General features: G+C 42.0%; 1 protein-coding gene across 1 annotated transcript in view; it reads left to right on the top strand.

The window, feature by feature from the left end:
• The window catches only part of LOC132400430 (PC3-like endoprotease variant B), a 1,805,907-nt gene that overhangs the window by 737,739 nt on the left and 1,049,728 nt on the right, over positions 1-18,440 (top strand). Inside the window, exon 6 of the mRNA XM_059981370.1 lies at positions 11,997-12,034. Coding sequence (XP_059837353.1) covers positions 11,997-12,034 — 38 coding nt within the window. The remainder of the gene's footprint in view (positions 1-11,996; positions 12,035-18,440) is intronic.

The raw sequence follows: 18,440 nt of genomic DNA, 5'->3' as shown, positions 1-18,440 counted from the left end.
AACTCAGTCCTACGATTGATGAAGGCCAATATACCGTATGCTTTCTTAACCATAGAGTCAACCTGTGCAGCTGCTTTGAGCGTCCTACGGACTCAGACCCCAAGATCCCTCTGATCCTCCAAACTGTCAAGAGTCTTACCATTAATACTATATTCTGTCATCATATTTGACCTACCAAAATGAACCAACTCACATTTATCTGGGTTGAACTCCATTCTCCACTTTTCAGCCCATTTTTGCATCTTATCAGTGCCCTGTTGTAACCTCTGACAGCCCTCCACACTATCCACAATACTTCCAACCTTTGTGTCACCAGCAAATTTACTAACCCATCCCTCCACTTATTCATCCAGGTCATTTATAAAAATCACGAAGAGTAAGGGTCCCAGAACAGATCCCTGAGGCACTCCACTGGTGACTGACCTCCATGCAGAATATGACCTGTCTACAACCACTCTTCTCTTTCTGTGGGCAGATCAGTTCTGGATCCACAAGGCAATGTTCCCTTGGATCCCATGCCTCCTTACTTTCTCAATAAGCCTTGCATGAAGCACCTTATCAAATGCCTTGCTGAAATCCATATATACAATACATCTACTGCTCTACCTTCATCAATGTGTTTAGTCACATCCTCAAAAAATTCAATCAGGCTCGTAAGGCATGACCTGCCTTTCTCAAAGCCATGCTGACTATTCCTAATCATTTTATTTCTCTTTGTAAATTTTCTCTGAACTCTTTCAATCTTATTTACATCTTTCCTGTAGGTGGGTGACCAAAACTGCACACAACACTTCAAATTAGGCCTCACCAACATCTTGTACAACATCAGCATAACATCCTCATTCCTGTTCTCAGTATTTGAAGGCCAATATGCTAAAAGCTCTCTTGAAGATCCTATCTACTTGGGGAGAGGTGACCTTTCGTAGAGGGCTCTGAAGTGATGCCATTCTTCCATCAGACATTTCAGATGTCCTCCCACTCTTTATTTTCATCAGGTTGTCTGTTGCTTGTTCAATTTCCATTCATTTGTTCATTCTGTATTTACCGATCAAAAGGATCTTTACATTTGAAAATGATAAGATTTTTATATAAAATGCTCTACCTAATTTAGTTTTTCCTTTTGCCTCCTTTATGACTACTGATTACAAACCATCCCTTGGCTCATCAACTATAGCCAAACACTCTACTCCTTTGACTCTGGACTCTGCTTTCTTCATAAGAAAGATAATCTACCAATATAAACCTATTTTCTGTCACTGGGAAATAAGAAAGGGTAAGAGTCTGCCAATATCTGTAAGAGATGTACTAGAAATTTCCTAATTGACTTCACAGATTTTGATGGATAAATGTTGAATGGGGCAGCGGGGATGTTGCTGGATATATACAGAAATTCCATCAAGTACTCCCTTCCTAGCCTGTGCTAATTATATTTGATTGCATTAGGGCTGAGCAAAGAAAAAAAATCCAAAGGCAATTGATCTCAATGAGATTGCTCTACCAGTGGGACAATCAGTGAGGGACAAGACAAGCTACATTTTCATTCCTTCCCTTTAAGGATAACTGCTTTGACCTTGATGACAGAAAACCCTTTTGAATTCAAAATCCAACAGGATTTTGCTGTTGTGCAGAAGAATCTTACAATTACTGATGGAGCGACCATGGATTTCTCATTGAAATGGGGATATCATTTCAGATTTGCAACATTTCTAATTATTATCTACCTCACTAACAATTCTCGACAGGATTTGCCCAATTCCACAGGAATTCAATTTGTCTCTGCTACACTTTTCACTGTCGTTTTTTCTGTATTTTGTTTCTTGTCCTTTTATTTTTCCCATGGTATCCGTGAGTTTTCTCTGAATGCTCTGGTTTCCTCTCACATTCCAAGGTTGTACTAGTTAATAGATTATTGGTCATTGTAATTTGTCCTGGGGGTAAATAGGTGGGACGCGGCTCAGTGGGTTGGAAGGGCCTGTTCTGCACTGTATCTCTAAGTAAAATAAAATGTGTAACAAATAAATCCTTCTAGTTTCACCTTGCTTGTGTTCCTCTCTTTAGACTCTTGTTTCGGGATTCTTGTCTAGAGTGACTTAATTTTAGGATATCATTTTACGCTTATGATGGTAATAATTGGTTACAATTTTCTTTTCAACGCATGGTTATTTGAGCTACTGTCACCTTCCTGTTAGCTTGAACTCATCTGGACATTCTCCCCTGACATCTCTCATTAACAAGATGCTCTAGCACACAGAACTGCGGCTCACTAGATTTTTTTTCCAGTTTTTCGCACAATTCTCTGTAAACTCCAGAGACTGTTGTGTATGGAAATGCCAGCAGATTAACACTTTATGTAAACATAAAACAATTACAGCATGGAAACAGGCCGTCTCGGCCCTTCTTAGTCCATGCCAATGCTTACTCTCACCTAGTCCCACTGGCCCACACTCAGCCCATAACCCTCCATTCCTTTTCTGCCCATATACCTATCCAATTTTACTTTAAATGACAATACCGAACCTGCCTCTACCACTTCTACTGGAAGCTCGTTCCACACAGCTACCACTCTCTGAGTAAAGAAATTCCCCCTTGTGTTACCCTTAAACTTTTGCCCCCTAACTCTCAAATCATGTCCTCTTGTTTGAATCTCCCCTACTCTCAATGGAAAAGATACTGATATTTCTGAGATACTCAACCAAGAATCATTCCATGGTCAAAGTCACTTAAATCAGTAACTCATATAAACATGTCTTACAACTGCGCTGTGCAGAAGAGCTCTTCCACATCAAACCTTGAAGTGGATGGGCTACAGCAGCAGAAGACCATGAATGTACACTCAGTGGCCACTTTATTCAGTACTGAAGGTACAAGTGATGACTGAGTATATCTGAATATTCCACAGGTATTTTCATTACTGAATTTTTCATTACTGTATTTTCATATCTGAATTTTCCACAGGTATGTAGTTCATTACTGTGTGGAAATGCTATATGTTTGGTATGAGGTTCATTACTGTGTGAAAAAGGTTATAAGAGTGGGACAAGGATCATAACTGTGTTGAAAATGCTGTACATTTGGTACAAGGATTATAATAAATAGTATGAACATGTTAATGGAACTATATTACAGACCACCCAACAATCCTAAGAATTCAGAGGAACCAATTTGTAGAGTTTGCAGCCTGTTGAAATAAACAAAAGGTTGTTATAGCAGGTGATTTTAACTTTCCACATACTGACTGGAAAAGGACTGGATATGATAGAGCTTGTCAAATGTGTTCATGAAAATTTCCTTCATTAGTACATAGAATTCCCAACAAGAGATTACAATACTGAATCTGCTATTAGGGGATGAAACAGGACTGGTGACAGTAATTTGTGTAGGGGAACGCTTTGCATCCAGTGACCACAATATAATTAGCTTTAAAGTAAATGTGCAAAGAGATAGGTCTGGTCCACAGGTTGAGATTTTAAATTGTAGAAAGGCCAATTTTGCTTGTATCAGAAGTGAAATGGCAAGTGTGGATTGGGACAGGCTGTTTTCTGGCAGAGGTGTACTTGGTCTCTTAGAGAATCAAAGTGGACAACTATGTGTGGAGCAGAAAGAGATGGAGGAGATTTTGAACAATTTCTTTTCTTCGGTATTCACTAAAGAGAAGGATGTTGAATTGTGTAAGGTAGGGGAAACAAGTAGGGTAGTTATGGAAACTAAGATGATTAAAGAAGAGGAAGTACTGGTGATTATAAAGAATATAAAAGTGGATAAGTCTCCAAGTCTTGACATGATATTCCCTAGTACCTTGAGGGAAGTTAGTTAGGCCAAGATGGTCTGTTTCTGTGCTGTAATTGTTCTGGTTATATGGAAAGTGTGAGGACTACAAAAACAAAATTTTGAGAAAGCAAAGCTTATACATGCCGGTCAGAATAAAAGGTAAAGATAACAAGTGTAGGGAATCGTGGTTTTCAAGAGATATTGAGGCTCTGAGTAAGAGAAAAAAGGAGGTACATAGCAAGTATAGGCAAGTAGAAACAAATAAGGTGCTTATAGAGTATCAGAAATGCAATGCAAGAGAACACTTAAGAAATTAGGGAAGACTAAAAGAAGGAATGAAGTTGCTCAAGCAGACAAGTTGAAGAAGAATCCCAAGGGATTCTACAGATTTGTTAGGAGCAAAAGGATTGCACGGAGACAAAATTGGTTCTCTGGAAGAACAGAATGATAGTCCATGCGTGTAGCCAAAATGATGGCCGAGTTCTTAAATGAATTCTTCCCATCTGTCACCACGAGTGAATCTGCAGATGCTGGAAATAAATAAAAACACAAAATGCTGGCAGAACTCAGCAGGCCAGACAGCATCTATGGGAGGAGGTAGTGAGAACGTTTCGGGCCAAAACCCTTCCCATCTCTATTTACTTGGGAGACAGACACAGAGTCTCTAGAAGTGAGGCAAAGCAGCATCATGGACCCTGTACAGATTACAGAGGAAGTGTTCAGAACACTGAGGCAAATCAGGCTGGGTAAGTCCCCAGGGGCTGACAAGGTGTTCCTTTATACCCTGCAGGAGGCTCATGCAGAAATTGCCGGGGTCCTAGCAGAGAAATTTAAAGCATCCTTAGTGACAGGAGAGGTACCAGAGAGTTGGAGGACACCCAATGTTGTTCCAACATTGCTGTTTAAAACAGGCTCTAACCAGAAACTAGGAAATTATAGGCCGGTGCGGCTGGCATCAGTTGTGGGAGTGTTATTGGAAGGTATTCTAACAGACTGGATAAAAAGTATTTGTGTGGACTTGGACTGATAAAGGAGTCAGGTTGGCTTTGTTCATGGTAGATGTTGTCTAACCAAAGTTTTCGAGGAAGTTATTTGGAAAGTGGATGAAGGCAAGGCAGTGGATGTTGTCTATATGGACCTTAACAAGTCATTTGATGAAGTCCTACATGGGAGGTTGGTCAAGAAGGTTTAGCCACTCAGCATTCATATGAGTTAGTAATTTGGATTAGACATTGGCTTTGTGGGAAAAACCAGAGAGTGTTAGTAGAGGACACACGAGGAAATCTGCAAATGCAGGAAATTCAAGCAACACACACAAAATGCTGGTGGAACACAGCAGGCCAGGCAGCATCTATAGGAAGAAGCACTGTCAACGTTTCGGGCCAAGACCCTTCGTCAGGACTAACTGAAAGGAAAGATAGTAAGAGATTTGAAAGTAGGAGGGGGAGGGGGAAATGCAAAATGATAGGAGAAGATAGGAGGGGGTGGGATGAAGCTAAGAGCTTGAAAGGTGATTGGCAAAAGGGATACAGAGCTAGAGAAGGGAAAGGATCATGGGGTGGGAGGCCTAGGGAGAAAGAAAGGGGGAGGGGAGCACCAGAGGGAGATGGAGAACAGGCAGAGTGATGGGCAGAGAAACAGAAAAAAATGGGGGGAGGGGGGAAAAGCTAAATATATCAGGGATGGGGTAAGAAGAGGAGGAGGGGCATTAACAGAAGTTAGAGAAGTCAATGTTCATGCCATCAGGTTGGAGGCTACCCAGCCAGTATATAAGGTGTTGTTCCTCCAACCTGAGTGTGGCTTCATCTTGACAGTAGAGGAGGCCATGGATAGACATATCAGAATGGGAATGGGATGTGGAATTAAAATGTGTGGCCACTGGGAGATCCTGCTTTCTCTGGCAGACCGAGCATTGGTGTTCAGCGAACCAGTCTCCCAGTCTGCGTTAGGTCTAACCAATATATAAAGGCCACACCGGGAGCACCGGACACAGTATACCTCACCAGCCGACTCACAGGTGAAGTGTTGCCTCTCCTGGAAGGACTGTCTGGGACCCTGAATGGTGGTGAGGGAGGAAGTGTAAGGGCAGGTGTAGCACTTGTTCCGCTTACATGGATAAGTGCCAGGAGGGAGATCGGTGGGAAGGGATGGGGTGGGATGAATGGACAAGGGAGTCGCGTAGGGAGCGATCCCTGCGGAAAGCAGAAAGAGGAGGTGAGGGAAAGATGTGCTTGGTAGTGGGATCCCATTGGAGGTGGCGGAAGTTATGGAGAATTATTCATTGGACCCGGAGGCTGGTGGGGTGGTAGGTGAGGACAAGCGGAGCCCTATCCCGAGTCGGGTGGCAGGCGGGTGTGGTAGTAAAGGGTTGCCTCTCTGACTAGAGGCTTTTGACTAGTGATGTGCCACAGGGATTGGTGCTGGTTCCTTTATTGTTTGTCATCGATAATGATCTGGATGATAATGTGATCAACTGGATCAGCAAATTTGCAAATGACACCAAGAATGGGGGAAAGTAGACAGTGAGTAAGGCTGCCAGTGAGTAAGACAGTGAGTAAGAGGGATCTGCAACAGCTGGAAATATGGTCTGAAAAAAAGCAGATGGAATTTAATGCAGACAAGTGTGAGGTTTGGCACTTTGGTTGGGCCAACCAGCGTAGGTTTTACACATGAACTCTAGGGCACAGATGAATGTGGTAGAACAAAGGGATTTGGGAATACAGGTACATACTTAATTGAAATTTGTGTCACATACAAATATGTTTGTAAATAAAGCTTTTGGCACATTGGCCTTCAATAATCAATGTATTGAGGACAGGAAATGGGATGATATGTCAAAGTTGTATAAGACATTGGCAAGGCCTAATTTGGAAAATTATATGCAGTTTTGGTCACCTACCTACAGGAAAGATGTAAATGAGGTTGAAAGAATGCAGAGAAAATTTCCAAGGATGTGGTTGGGTATGGAGGACCTGAGCTACAAGGGAAGAGTGAGTAGGTTAGGACTGTATTCTTATGAATGTAGAAGACTGCGAGGAGATTTGGTAGAGGTATACAAAATCATGAGGAGTATAGATCGGGTAAATGCAAACAGGCTTTTTCCACAGAGGTTGGGTGGGATTACAATCAGACATCATGACTTAAGGGTAAAAGATGACTAACAAATGACCAAATAAATTTTAAAAAATGTTAGAACTAATTTGTAAATGACCTTGTTTATATTTTTCTTACTGTAAAATAATGTCTCTCGACAACACTTGTGCGAGCCTCTATTGGCCATGCTCAATCATGGATGCTGCATCCCAGCTGTCATACACAAGACTAGGCAGTATGATATTGAGAATAAGCTGTTGCCATGTAGCAAGTATCCACTTTTCATGCAGCTGATGAATCCAAAGGAATGGCAGAGCCTGATATGGTTTGGCACCAGTGGTGTCTCAAGAGTCATTAGTCAGCATTGAACTCAACGTAGAAACTCCAGCTCTGGATCTTCCCTCAAGGTTTACTCCTGAAGCCCTCCCCATGAGTGGGTAAAGCCACAAGAGAATGTAGATTTGAGATCAGAGTTTTCCTTTCCTGAGATGTGCTGCCAACCATGGCTGACGTCCCAAATGGCCAGATCAACTGATTTTAATGCACTAATAGCCCACCTTTACCCCTTCTCCTGTCAGTAGAGATGGTTCCTCCAGACAAAGGGGAGGCAGTGGATGTTATTTATTTGGACTTTCAGAAGCCATTTGATAAGGTGGCACACATGAAGCTGCTTAATAAGGTAAATTCCTATGGCATTCCAGGAAAGATATCTATGGATAGAGTAATGGCAGGAGGCAAGGAGTGGGAATAAAAGGACCTTAATCTAGTTGGCTGCCAGTGACTGGAGGTGTTCCTCAAGGGTCAGTATTGTAACCACTACTTTTCACATTGTTTGTCAATGATTTGGATAATGGAATTGATGGATTTGTGGCAAAGTTTGATGATGATATGAAGACAGGTAGGTAGTGCTGAGGAAGCAATGCAATTACAGAAAGAAAAAATGGAAGAATGGGCAAAAAGAGTGGCAGATGGAACATAGTGTTAGAAAATGTATGATAGTATATTTTGGTAAAAGGAACAATAGTGCAGATTATTTTCTAAATGGGCAGAAGGATCAAACATCAGAGCGACTTAGGAGTCCTTGTTCAAGACTCACAGAAGGTTAATTTACAGATTAAGTCTGTGGTAAAGAGGCAAATGCAATGTTGGCATTTATTTCAAGGGGAATAGAATATAAAAGCAAGAAGACGATGCTGAGTCGTTATTAGATACTAGTCAGGCTGCACTTGAAGTATTTTCAACAGTTTTGTGCCCGATATCTCAGAAAGTATGTGTTGTCATTGGAGAGAATCCTGCGGAATTACGAGGATAATTCTGGGAATGAAGGGATTAACATATGAGTAGTTTTGGGCAGCTTTGAGCCTGTACTCAACTCAGAAGAATGCGGGGGTATCTCATTGAAACTTACCGAATGTTGAAAGGACTAGATAAGGTGGGTGTGAAGAGGATGTTTTCTATGGTGTGGATAACCAGAACTAGAGGCACAGCCTCAAAACTGTGAAGTAACCTTTTTCTACAGAGGGAAGGTGGAATTTTTTTAGCCAGAGAGTGGTGAATGTGTGGAATGCTCTGCTACAGATTGTGGTGGAGGCCAAGTCCATGGTTATATTTAAGGTGGAAGTTGATCGTTTCCTGATCAGTCAGGGCATCAAAGGATATGGCAAGAATGCAGGTGTATGGGGTTGAGTGGGATCCAGGATCAGCCGTCATGGAATGGTGGAGCAGACTCGATCGGCTGAATAAACTAATTCTGCTGCTATGTCTTACGGTCTTATGGACCTTGTAGCCACAGGTTAAGGCCCAGAGCTGGACTTGGTTGTCAGAGACTATTTGAGATGCTTGCTAATAGGTAGAGGTAAAGGGAGCTTATACCTACTAACTCCTTAGGCTATGACAACCTTAGAGAATCTGGCACATTTGTACATTTATTTATTTATTTGCTTGTTTGTTTGTTTATTTATCTACCTATCTATCCATCCATTCATTCATTTATTTAGAGATACAGTAGAATAAGTTGGGTGCTCGGTGGTCGAGTGTTTAGCACAACACTATTACAGCTTGGGGCGTCCTGGAGTTCAGAGTTTAATCCTGCCACCATTCTGAAAGGAGACTCTGTCCATCCTCCTGGTGGAAAGCATGGTTTGGGCTGAGACTCTTCATCAGGAAAGGAGAAGAAGCCAGAATAAAAAGGTGGGAGGAGGGGAAGCTGACAGGTGATAGGTGATAAGTGAAGCCAGGTGAGGGGGAAGGGGGTGTTTGAAATGAGAAGATGAAGCTGTTCGGTGGAAGATATCAAAGGTAATCTGATAGGACAGGAGAGTGGACCATGGGAGGGAGGTGATGCACAGGTGAGAAGAAGAGAAGAGGTAAGAGGGGAGCCAAAATAGGGAATGGACAGCTATAATCTGATTGTTGTTTCAGTATTGAATGGCAAAACATGTGGAAACACCCTTGACAAAACTGATTAACCCTAAGCTAATCATTGGACAATTTTACAATGACCTGTTTATCTATTCAGCACATTTTTGGACAGTGTGAGAAAACTGGAGCACCCTGGGGGAAAACACACATTTTGAGAATCAAACATTTTTATATGATGAGCAAGCAACAAGAGGTATGCTGACAGGATGTAATACCATCTGTACAGAATTTATAAGTATGGCACTATGGATCTGCATTCTCTGAAGAGCCACGCACTTTGGAACTTTGCGTCTCCCATGGGCTTGTCACAGAGTTCGATTACCTTCTAGATGGAGACTTAAATTCACCTGATTGTTGCAGTCTGTGCTGCTGCCATTATGAACTTCTTTGCCGCTGGCGGCTTTTTGTCTGCAACAAGAAATGTCAGCAATTTCACTCAGACAGAATTTCATCCTCACACTAAGCAGGTGACTTATGCCGAGTGTGTGGGATTCAACACTTTCATCACTCTTCTAATGGACAATAGGTGGCAGCCAATTTGTACTCAGTCATGTTCTACAAATGACAAATGAGATAAGCCTGGATCTCGTTGCCACGTGAAGTTGTTGAAGCAGATAGCACTGACACAGTTAAGTGGAGACGTGGTGGATAACATATAACTTTTCTTTATCAAGTCTGTTTGGAAACCCTGGAATCCACTGTCTAACAACATTACAAGAGTGGATTCTAGGGATGAGGTGCTTTCTTTCTTTATTTAGAGATACAGTGTGGAACAGGGTCCTCTGGCCCAACAAGCCACACTAACAGCAACACACCAGTTTAACCTAAGCCTAATTACAGCACAATTTACAATGAGCAGTTAGCCTACCAACCGGTGCATCTTTTGACTGTGGGAGGAAACCAGAACACCAGGAGGAAACCCACATGGTGATAGGGAGAACACTAGATGGCGCTAGAATTGAACTCTGAACTATGAGGTAGTGAGCTGTAATAGTATGGTATAACACCCTTGTTCATTGATGCTCCAGGGTGGCATAGCAGCATGGTGGTTAGCACAAAACATTACTGCGCTAGCGGTCTGGGTTCAGTCCTGGTTCTATCTGTAGAACCTCCCCATGACCATGTGATTTTCATATGGGTTTCCTCCCACATTCCCAGGACATTCCTGTTTGGGTTAGCAAGTTGTGGGCATACAATGTTTGTGCTACAAGCATGCCACTGCTTGTGGGCTGCTCCCAGCACATCCTCAGTTTGTATTGGTTGTTGACACAAACAAAGCATTTCACTGTATGTATCAATATACATATGACAAATAAAACTTACCTTTCTCTTTGGATAGGCACATACACTATTGTGTAAAAATCTTGTACATGTAAAAAAAAACTGGAAAGCAAAGATGCCTTCAAAAATAATGAAATGAAAAGTATCCATGGTTTGGAGAACAAGTCATATGAAGCAAGGTTAGCAGAGCTGGGACTTTTCTCTTTGGAGCGTAAAAGAACGAGAGGGGACTTGATAGAGGTCTACAAGATTATGAGAGGCATAGATAGGGTGGATTGTCAGTACCTGTTTCCCAGGGCACCAATAGCAAACACCAGAGGGCATATGTACAAAATTAAGGGAGGGAAGTTTATGGGAGACATCAGGGGTAAGTTTTTTTACATAGAGGGTTGTGAGTGCCTGGAATGACTTGCCAGGGATGGTGGTGGAGGCTAAAACATTAGGGGTATTTAAGAGCCTCTTGGACAGGCACATGGATGAAAGAAAAATGGAGGGTTATGGGGTAGTGTGGGTTTAGTACTTTTTTTTCAGGATTATATGGGTCGGCACAACATGGAGGGCTGAAGAGCCTGTACTGTGCTGCAGTGTTCTATGGTTCTATGGAAATGGGAAATTGTGGAGCCAGCAAATAAATTCCTTTCCATCATTGTTTGTGGGGAAATTTCCAAGTTTTCCTATTCTTGATGAAGCATGATGGAGTTTCTACCCCATCAAGCCTAATATAAAATCATGCTTTAATTTCCAGAGGAAAAGTGTGTATTCTGAAGTACAGATGTCATCACAATAAGAATCAGGTTTATTATTATTGTTTCTGACACATGTCATGAAATTTGTTGTTTTGCGGCAGCAGTACAGTGCAAGACATGAAACATTAATTTGAGGTACAACTAGAACAATATTTGGAGAGATTGATAGATAGATTGCTAATACAAAAAGAGAGCAAAATCTGATGGTAGAGAGAGAAAAGCTGTTCCTGAATCATTGAGTGATTGTCTTCAGGCTTCTGTACATCTTCATTGGTGGCGGTAATGAGAAAAGGGCATTTTAGGTTCATCTTGCCTTCAAGACCCAGAAGTTAATTCAAAGGTTTCTGAAGGAGACAAGGTTGAGCAGAACAAAACTATGACTCAAGCCGAGGGGAGAAACGACTCCAACAGCAGGATAAACTTCTTTGCTAGTACTGCTTCATAAATATGATATTTGGAAATAGTTTGTTGGATTGTTAGTGCAAGTACAGTATACATTGCAGGAAGGATGATGCAACTGGGATCACTTTATTTCAAAATTTAAAAATAGTGAAGTTGAGAGCAAGACCTCTATTACTTCATAGCTAATGTGGTCTGTCACATATCATTTATTTTGGTTTAAGAAGTATACCATTTCATGTCATGAAACAACTTATCCATTTCTTCTTTCTGTTTTTGTCTCTTTAGGTGTTAATCCCGCTAATCTTGACCTGAGGAAAAATATAGTAAGTTGTTTTTTTTTAATGTTTCATAAATTCATCTCTCTTCCATATATCATTTTTAAGCTGGAAGAGAATGCGAGGGTAATTTGGAAAAAAGTTGAAACGGTTGTGAGGATCAATCTGAGTGAATCAACATAAGAACATAAGAATTAGGAGGAGGAGTAGGCCATCTGGCCCAGTGAGCCTGCTCCACCATTCAATAATATCATGGCTGCTCTGGCCGTGGACTCATCTCCATTGACGTACCTTTTACCATAACTCTTAATTCCCTTACTATGCCTTGTCTTAAATACATTTACTGAGGTAACCTCTATTGCTTTGTTAGGCAGAGAATTCCATAGATTCACCACTCTCTTAAAGAGGCATTTCTTCCTCATCTCCATCCTAAATTTACTCATCTGAGTTTTGAGACTATGTACCATAGTTATAGTCTCACCTACCAGTGGAAACAACTTTGCTGCATCTATCTTATCCACCTATCTGCCTTTTTCCTATAACACTTAATTCGCCTATGATGCAAAAATCTGTCCAAGCTATTTAAGACCAGGTTCCATACCCCTCATGTCCATGTACTGATCCAAATTTTCTTAAATGGTAAAATTAATCCCTCATCCACCATTTACACTGGTAGCTCATTCCATTATCTCATCATCCTCTGAGTGAAGAAGTTTCCCCCGACCTCTAGATGTAGTCTCACCCAACAGTGGGAAAAGCCTGCTTACATATACCCTATCTATACCCCTAATAATTTTAGAAACCTCTACTGAATCTCCCCTCAATCTTCGACATTCTACAGAATAAAGTTCCAGCCTATTCAATCTTTCCCTATAATTCACATCCTCAAGCAATATCATTGTAAAATTTCTCTGCAATCTTTCAATCTTATTTATATCTTTCCTATAGGTAGGTGACCAAAACTGCACACAAAATACTCCAGATTAAGCCCCATCAGGCTCGAAGGGCTGAATGGCCTACTCCTGCACTTATTCTATGTTTCTATGTTTCTATCAACATCTTATACAAATTCAACATAACATTCCATCTCCTGTACTCAATACTTTGATTCATGAAGGCACTGTGCCAAAAGATTTCTTGACATCACTAGCTACCTATGACATCACTTTAATTAATTGTGGAACTGTATTCCCAGAGCCCTTTGTTCTACCACTCTCCTCAGTGCCCTACCACTTATTGTATAAGACCCACTGTCATTGATCCTATTGAAAATGCAACACCTCATATTTGTCTGCACTAAATTCCATCTGCCACTCTTCAGCCATTTTTCCAGCTGGTGCAGATCCCACTGAAAGTTTTGATAGCCTTCCTCACTGTCCACTGCACCCCCAATCTTGAAGACATCTGCAAATTTGCTGATCCAGATAACCACATTATCATCCACAAACAAGAGAAAATCTGCAGATGGTGGAAATCCAAGCAACACGTACAAAATGCTGGAGGAACTCAGCCTGCCAGGCAGCATCTATAGAAAAGAGTACAGTCGACATTTCGGGTTGAGAACATTTATCAGGATTCATGAAGGGTCTTGGCTTGAAATATCGACCACATTATCATCCAGATCACAGATATACTGTAGATGACAAACAACAATGGCCCCAGCACAGATCCCTGTGGCACACCACTAGTCACAGGCCTGCAGTCAGAGAAGCAACCACCTGCTATCACTCTCTGGTTTCTCCCACAGAGCCAATGTCTAATCAAATTTACTACCTCAACTTGAATGCTTGAATGCCAAGTAACCGAACCATCTTAACCAACCTCCCATCTGACACCTTGTCAAAGACGTTAGGAAAGACCATGTAGACAACATTTATTGCCATGCCTTCATCAACTTTTCTGATAATTTCCACGAAAAACTGTATAACATCAGTTAGATGTGACTTACCACATGCAAAGCCGTATTGACTATCCCTAAATAAACCCTGTTTATCCAAATACTTATATATCTGTTCCACTAGAATACCTTCCAATAACTTTCTCAGCACTGCTGTCAGGCTCACTGGCCTATAATTTCCTGGTTTATTCATAGAGCCTTTCTTAAGCGTTAGCTATCCTCCAATCCTTTGAAATCTCTCCTATGGCTAACAATGTTTTAAATATCTCTGCTAGAGCCCCTACAATTTCTACACTAGCCTCCCATGGGGTCTGAGGCAACATCTTGTCAGGCCCTGGTAATTTATCCACCATAATTTGCCTCAAGACAGCAAACCCTTTGTAATCTGTATTGGGTCCATGACTTTGCTGCTGCATTGCCTCACAACTATGGTCTCTGTGTCCATTTCCCAAGTAAATATATGCAAAAAAAGTCCATCTAATATCTCTTCCATCAATTTCAGCTGCACGCATGGATTACTATTCTCATTTTCCTGAGATGCAATTTTGTCCCTTGCTATACTTTTGCTTTTAACATATGTCGAATTCCTTAGCATTCTCCTTCACCTTGCCTGCCAGAGCAACCTCATGTCTTCTGTTAACCTCCTGGTTTCTTTCTTAAATGTTCTCTTGAATTTTTATACTCACCAAGCACCTCATTTGTTTTTATTTGCCTAAACCTGCTATGCTCCCCCTTTAGTTTCTTAACCAGGGCCTCAAGATATCTCGGAAACCAAAGTTCTCTGATAGAAACATACAAACACTATACTCTCAATATTTCACTTTTGAAGTCCTCCCACTTCCCAAGTACACCTTTGCTTATTGTTCAAATCTTGGCTCATGTGTTCTCTGTGTCCATGGTGTTTGCAAGCTGAGCCTTCCATCATGGTTATGATTGTCTGGGCTTCTGACAGTAATTCCTCTCTGGCCAATTGTTCCCCTATTTCACCTGATGTACTATTAAGATAGCATTGCAATTTCGTAAGCCAGAGTTAGTCCATTCAGCCCATTGAGTCTGCTCTGTGATTTCATCATGGCTGATCCCAGATCCCATTGAACCCCATACACTTGCCTTCTCACTATATCATCTGATGCCCTGACCAATCAGGAAATGACCAACTTCTGTCTTAAGTATACCCATAGACTTGGCCTCCATCACATTTTGTGGCAGAGAATTCCATGGATTCGCTACTTTCAGGCTAAAAAAGTCCTCCTTACCTCCATTCTAAAAGGTCGCCCCTCAATTTTCAGGCTATGCCCTCTAGTTCTGGAATCTCCTACCAAAGGGAAAATCCTCTCCCATGCATCCTATCTAGTCCTTCAACATTCAGTAGGTTTCAATGAGATTCTCCCACATTCTTCTAAATTCCAGTGAGTACAGGCCCAAAGCTGCCAAATGCTCCTCATATGTTAACCCCTTCATTTCCAGAACCATCCTTGTGAACCTCCTCTGGACTCTCTTCAATCCTTTCTGAGATATGGGGCCCAAAGTTATTGACAATAGTCCAAGTGCGGCCTGACTAATGTCTCATGAAGGCTCAGCATTATAAGACATAAAACCATAAGACATAGGAACAGAATTAGGTCATTTGCCCCATTGAGTCTACTCCACCAATCAATCATATCTGATCTTCTTTTTCTCCTCTGCAACTACATTTCCGGGCCTTCTCTCTGTAACCTTTGACACCATGTCCAATCAAGAACCTATCAATCTCTGCCTTAGATACACCCAACAACCTGGCCTCCACAGCTGCATGTGGCAACAAATTCCACAAATTCACCACCCTTTGGCTAAAGAAATTTCTCCACATTTCTGCTTTGAATGGACGCTCCTCTATCCTGAGGCTGTGCCCTTTTGTCCTAGACTCTCCCATCATGGGAAATTCCTTTCCACATCTACTCTGTTCTAGGCCTTTCAACTTTTGAAAGGATTCAATGAGATCCCCCTTCATCCTTCTAAATTCCAGTGAGTATGGACCCAGAGCCATCAAACTTTCCTTGTATGATAACCTTTTCATTCCTGGATTCATAATTGTGCTCCTCCTCTGGACTGTCTCCAATGCCAGCTCATCTCTTCCAAGATGAGAAGCCAAAATCTGTACATAATGCTCAAGGTGAGACCTCACCAGTGCCTTATAAAACCTCAGCATCACATCCCTGCTCTTGTATTCTAGCCCTCTTGAAATGAATGTGAACATGGCATTTGCCTTCCTCACCACTGGCTCAACCTGCAAGTTAACCTTTAGAGTGTTCTGCACTCCCAAGTCCTATTGCATCTCAGATTTTTGGATTTTCTCCTCTTTCAGAAAATAGTCCCCACATTTATTTCTACTACCAAGTACATGACCACGCATTTTCCCACATTGTATTTCATTTGCCACTTACTTGCCTGTTGTTCCAATCTGTATCAAACCTGTTTCCTCAACACTACCTGCCCCTCCACCAATCTTTGTATCATATGAAAACTTGGCAAAAAAGCCATCTATTCCATCATCTAAACATTTATATACAGCATAAAAAGAAGTTGTCCCACACTGACCCCTGTGGAACAGCACCAGTCACTGGCAGCCAACCCTACAAGGATACTTTTTTATTCCCACTGGCTGCCTTCTCCTAATCAGCCAATGCTCTAACTTTCCTCTAATACCATGGAATCTTAACTTGGTAAGCCACCTCATGTGTGACACCTTGAAAGTACAAATGTACAAATATAGAACATCCACTGCATCCCCTTTATCCATCCTACTTGTAATCTCTTCAAAGAATTCCAACAGGATCGGCATGCAAGATTTTACATTATGGAAACCATGATAGTACTTTGTACTCTCTGTCCTATGTCACCTACTCCATCACCTCATTATTAACAATTGACTCTAACATCTTCCCAACAACTGAGGTCAGGCAAACTGCTCTATAAATTCCTCTCTGCTGCCTTTCTTAAAGAGTGTAGTGACATTTGCAATTTTCCAGTCCTCTGACCCATGCCAGAGTCCAAAGATTTTTGAAAGATCATTTCTTTACCGGCAAAGCCGCACCTCCCCCTCTGCCTACCTTCCTATCCCTCTGATACAACGTGTAACCTTGGACATTCAGCTCCCAACTACCACCAGCCTTCTTCCACGATTCAGTGATGGCCACAACATCAAACCTGGCAATCTGTAATAGTGCAACGAGATCATCCGCCTTATTTCTTATACTCCATCAAGTGAGATACAACACCTTGAATACCGTATTTGCTACCCGTTTTTGATTTTGCCTTCCTAATTTACTGATACTCACCCTGTCGACTGTATGTCCCATCACGTGCCTGCCCTTCCTGACAGTCTGACTGACACTATCTTTGCTTTTTTACTATCTGTCCTATCCTGAGTCCCTTCACTCTGGTTCCCATCCCCCTGCCAAATTAGTTTAAGCCCTCTCCAACAGCTTTAACAAACCTGCCCGTGAGAATATTGGTCCTTCTTGGGTTCAGGTGCAACCCGTCACTTTTGAACGGGTCATACCTTCCCCTGAAGAGATCCCAATGATCCAAGAACCTGAAGCCCTGCCCCCTGCACCAGTTTCTCGGCCACACATTTGTCTGCAAAATCATCCTGTTTCTACCCTCACTGGTGCATGGCACAGGCAGCAATCCAGAAATTACTACCTTTGTCATTGCTACCATTATGTACCAAGACATCTGGCTGCTTCCCCTCCTTCTACAAAATGTTATGGACACAATCTGAAATGTCCCTGACCGTGGCACCTAGGAGGCAACATACTATCCGGATGTCCTGTACACATCCACAGATTCTCCTGTCTGTTCCCCTCACTATTGAGTCCCCTATCACCACCAGTCCCTTCTTCTCTCTTTTTCCCCTCTGCACCACGGAGCCATGATCAGTGCCTGTAAACCAGTCACCATGGCATTCTCCCAGGAGGTCATCCCCCACAAAAGTATCCAAAGCAGTATACTTGTATTTAAGGGGAATGGCCACGAGGATGCTCTGCTCTAATTGCCCATTTCCATTTCTCCTGCAACCTCGGGGTGATTACTTTCCTGTAACTCTGATCGATTATCTCCTCACTCTCCCGTACAAGCCGAAGGTCATCCAGCTGCTGCTCCAGATCCCTAACACGGTCTTCAAGGAGCTGCAGCCAGATGCACTTTACACAGATGTAGTTGCCTGGGAGACTCTGGGTCTTCCAGGACTCCAATATCCGGCTTGAAGAACACACAACCGCCATTTATTATATCAGGTACAGTTTGAGAAGAAAAGAAAAACTTAACAGAAGCTTACCCACAGCCAATGCCTCTTCAGAGCCGAAGCCTGATGCTTCTACTCTCACCACGGGCCTACTCCCGACAATGGCCACTCTGTTTGTCCCTTCTCTACTCCTTGCTTATCTCTTTGCTTTTATATTCTATTCCCATTGAAATAAATGCCAGCATGACATTTGTCTTCTTTACCACAGACTCCCCCTATAAATTAACTTCTGGGATTCTTGCACAAGTACTCCAAAGTCCCTCTGCACCTTT

This window comes from Hypanus sabinus, chromosome 10 (genome assembly GCF_030144855.1).
Source record: "Hypanus sabinus isolate sHypSab1 chromosome 10, sHypSab1.hap1, whole genome shotgun sequence".
In the NCBI taxonomy this organism is placed as follows: domain Eukaryota; kingdom Metazoa; phylum Chordata; class Chondrichthyes; order Myliobatiformes; family Dasyatidae; genus Hypanus; species Hypanus sabinus.
The sequence above is the reverse complement of the archived record's forward strand: the minus strand, read 5'-3'. Positions and strand labels throughout refer to the sequence as shown.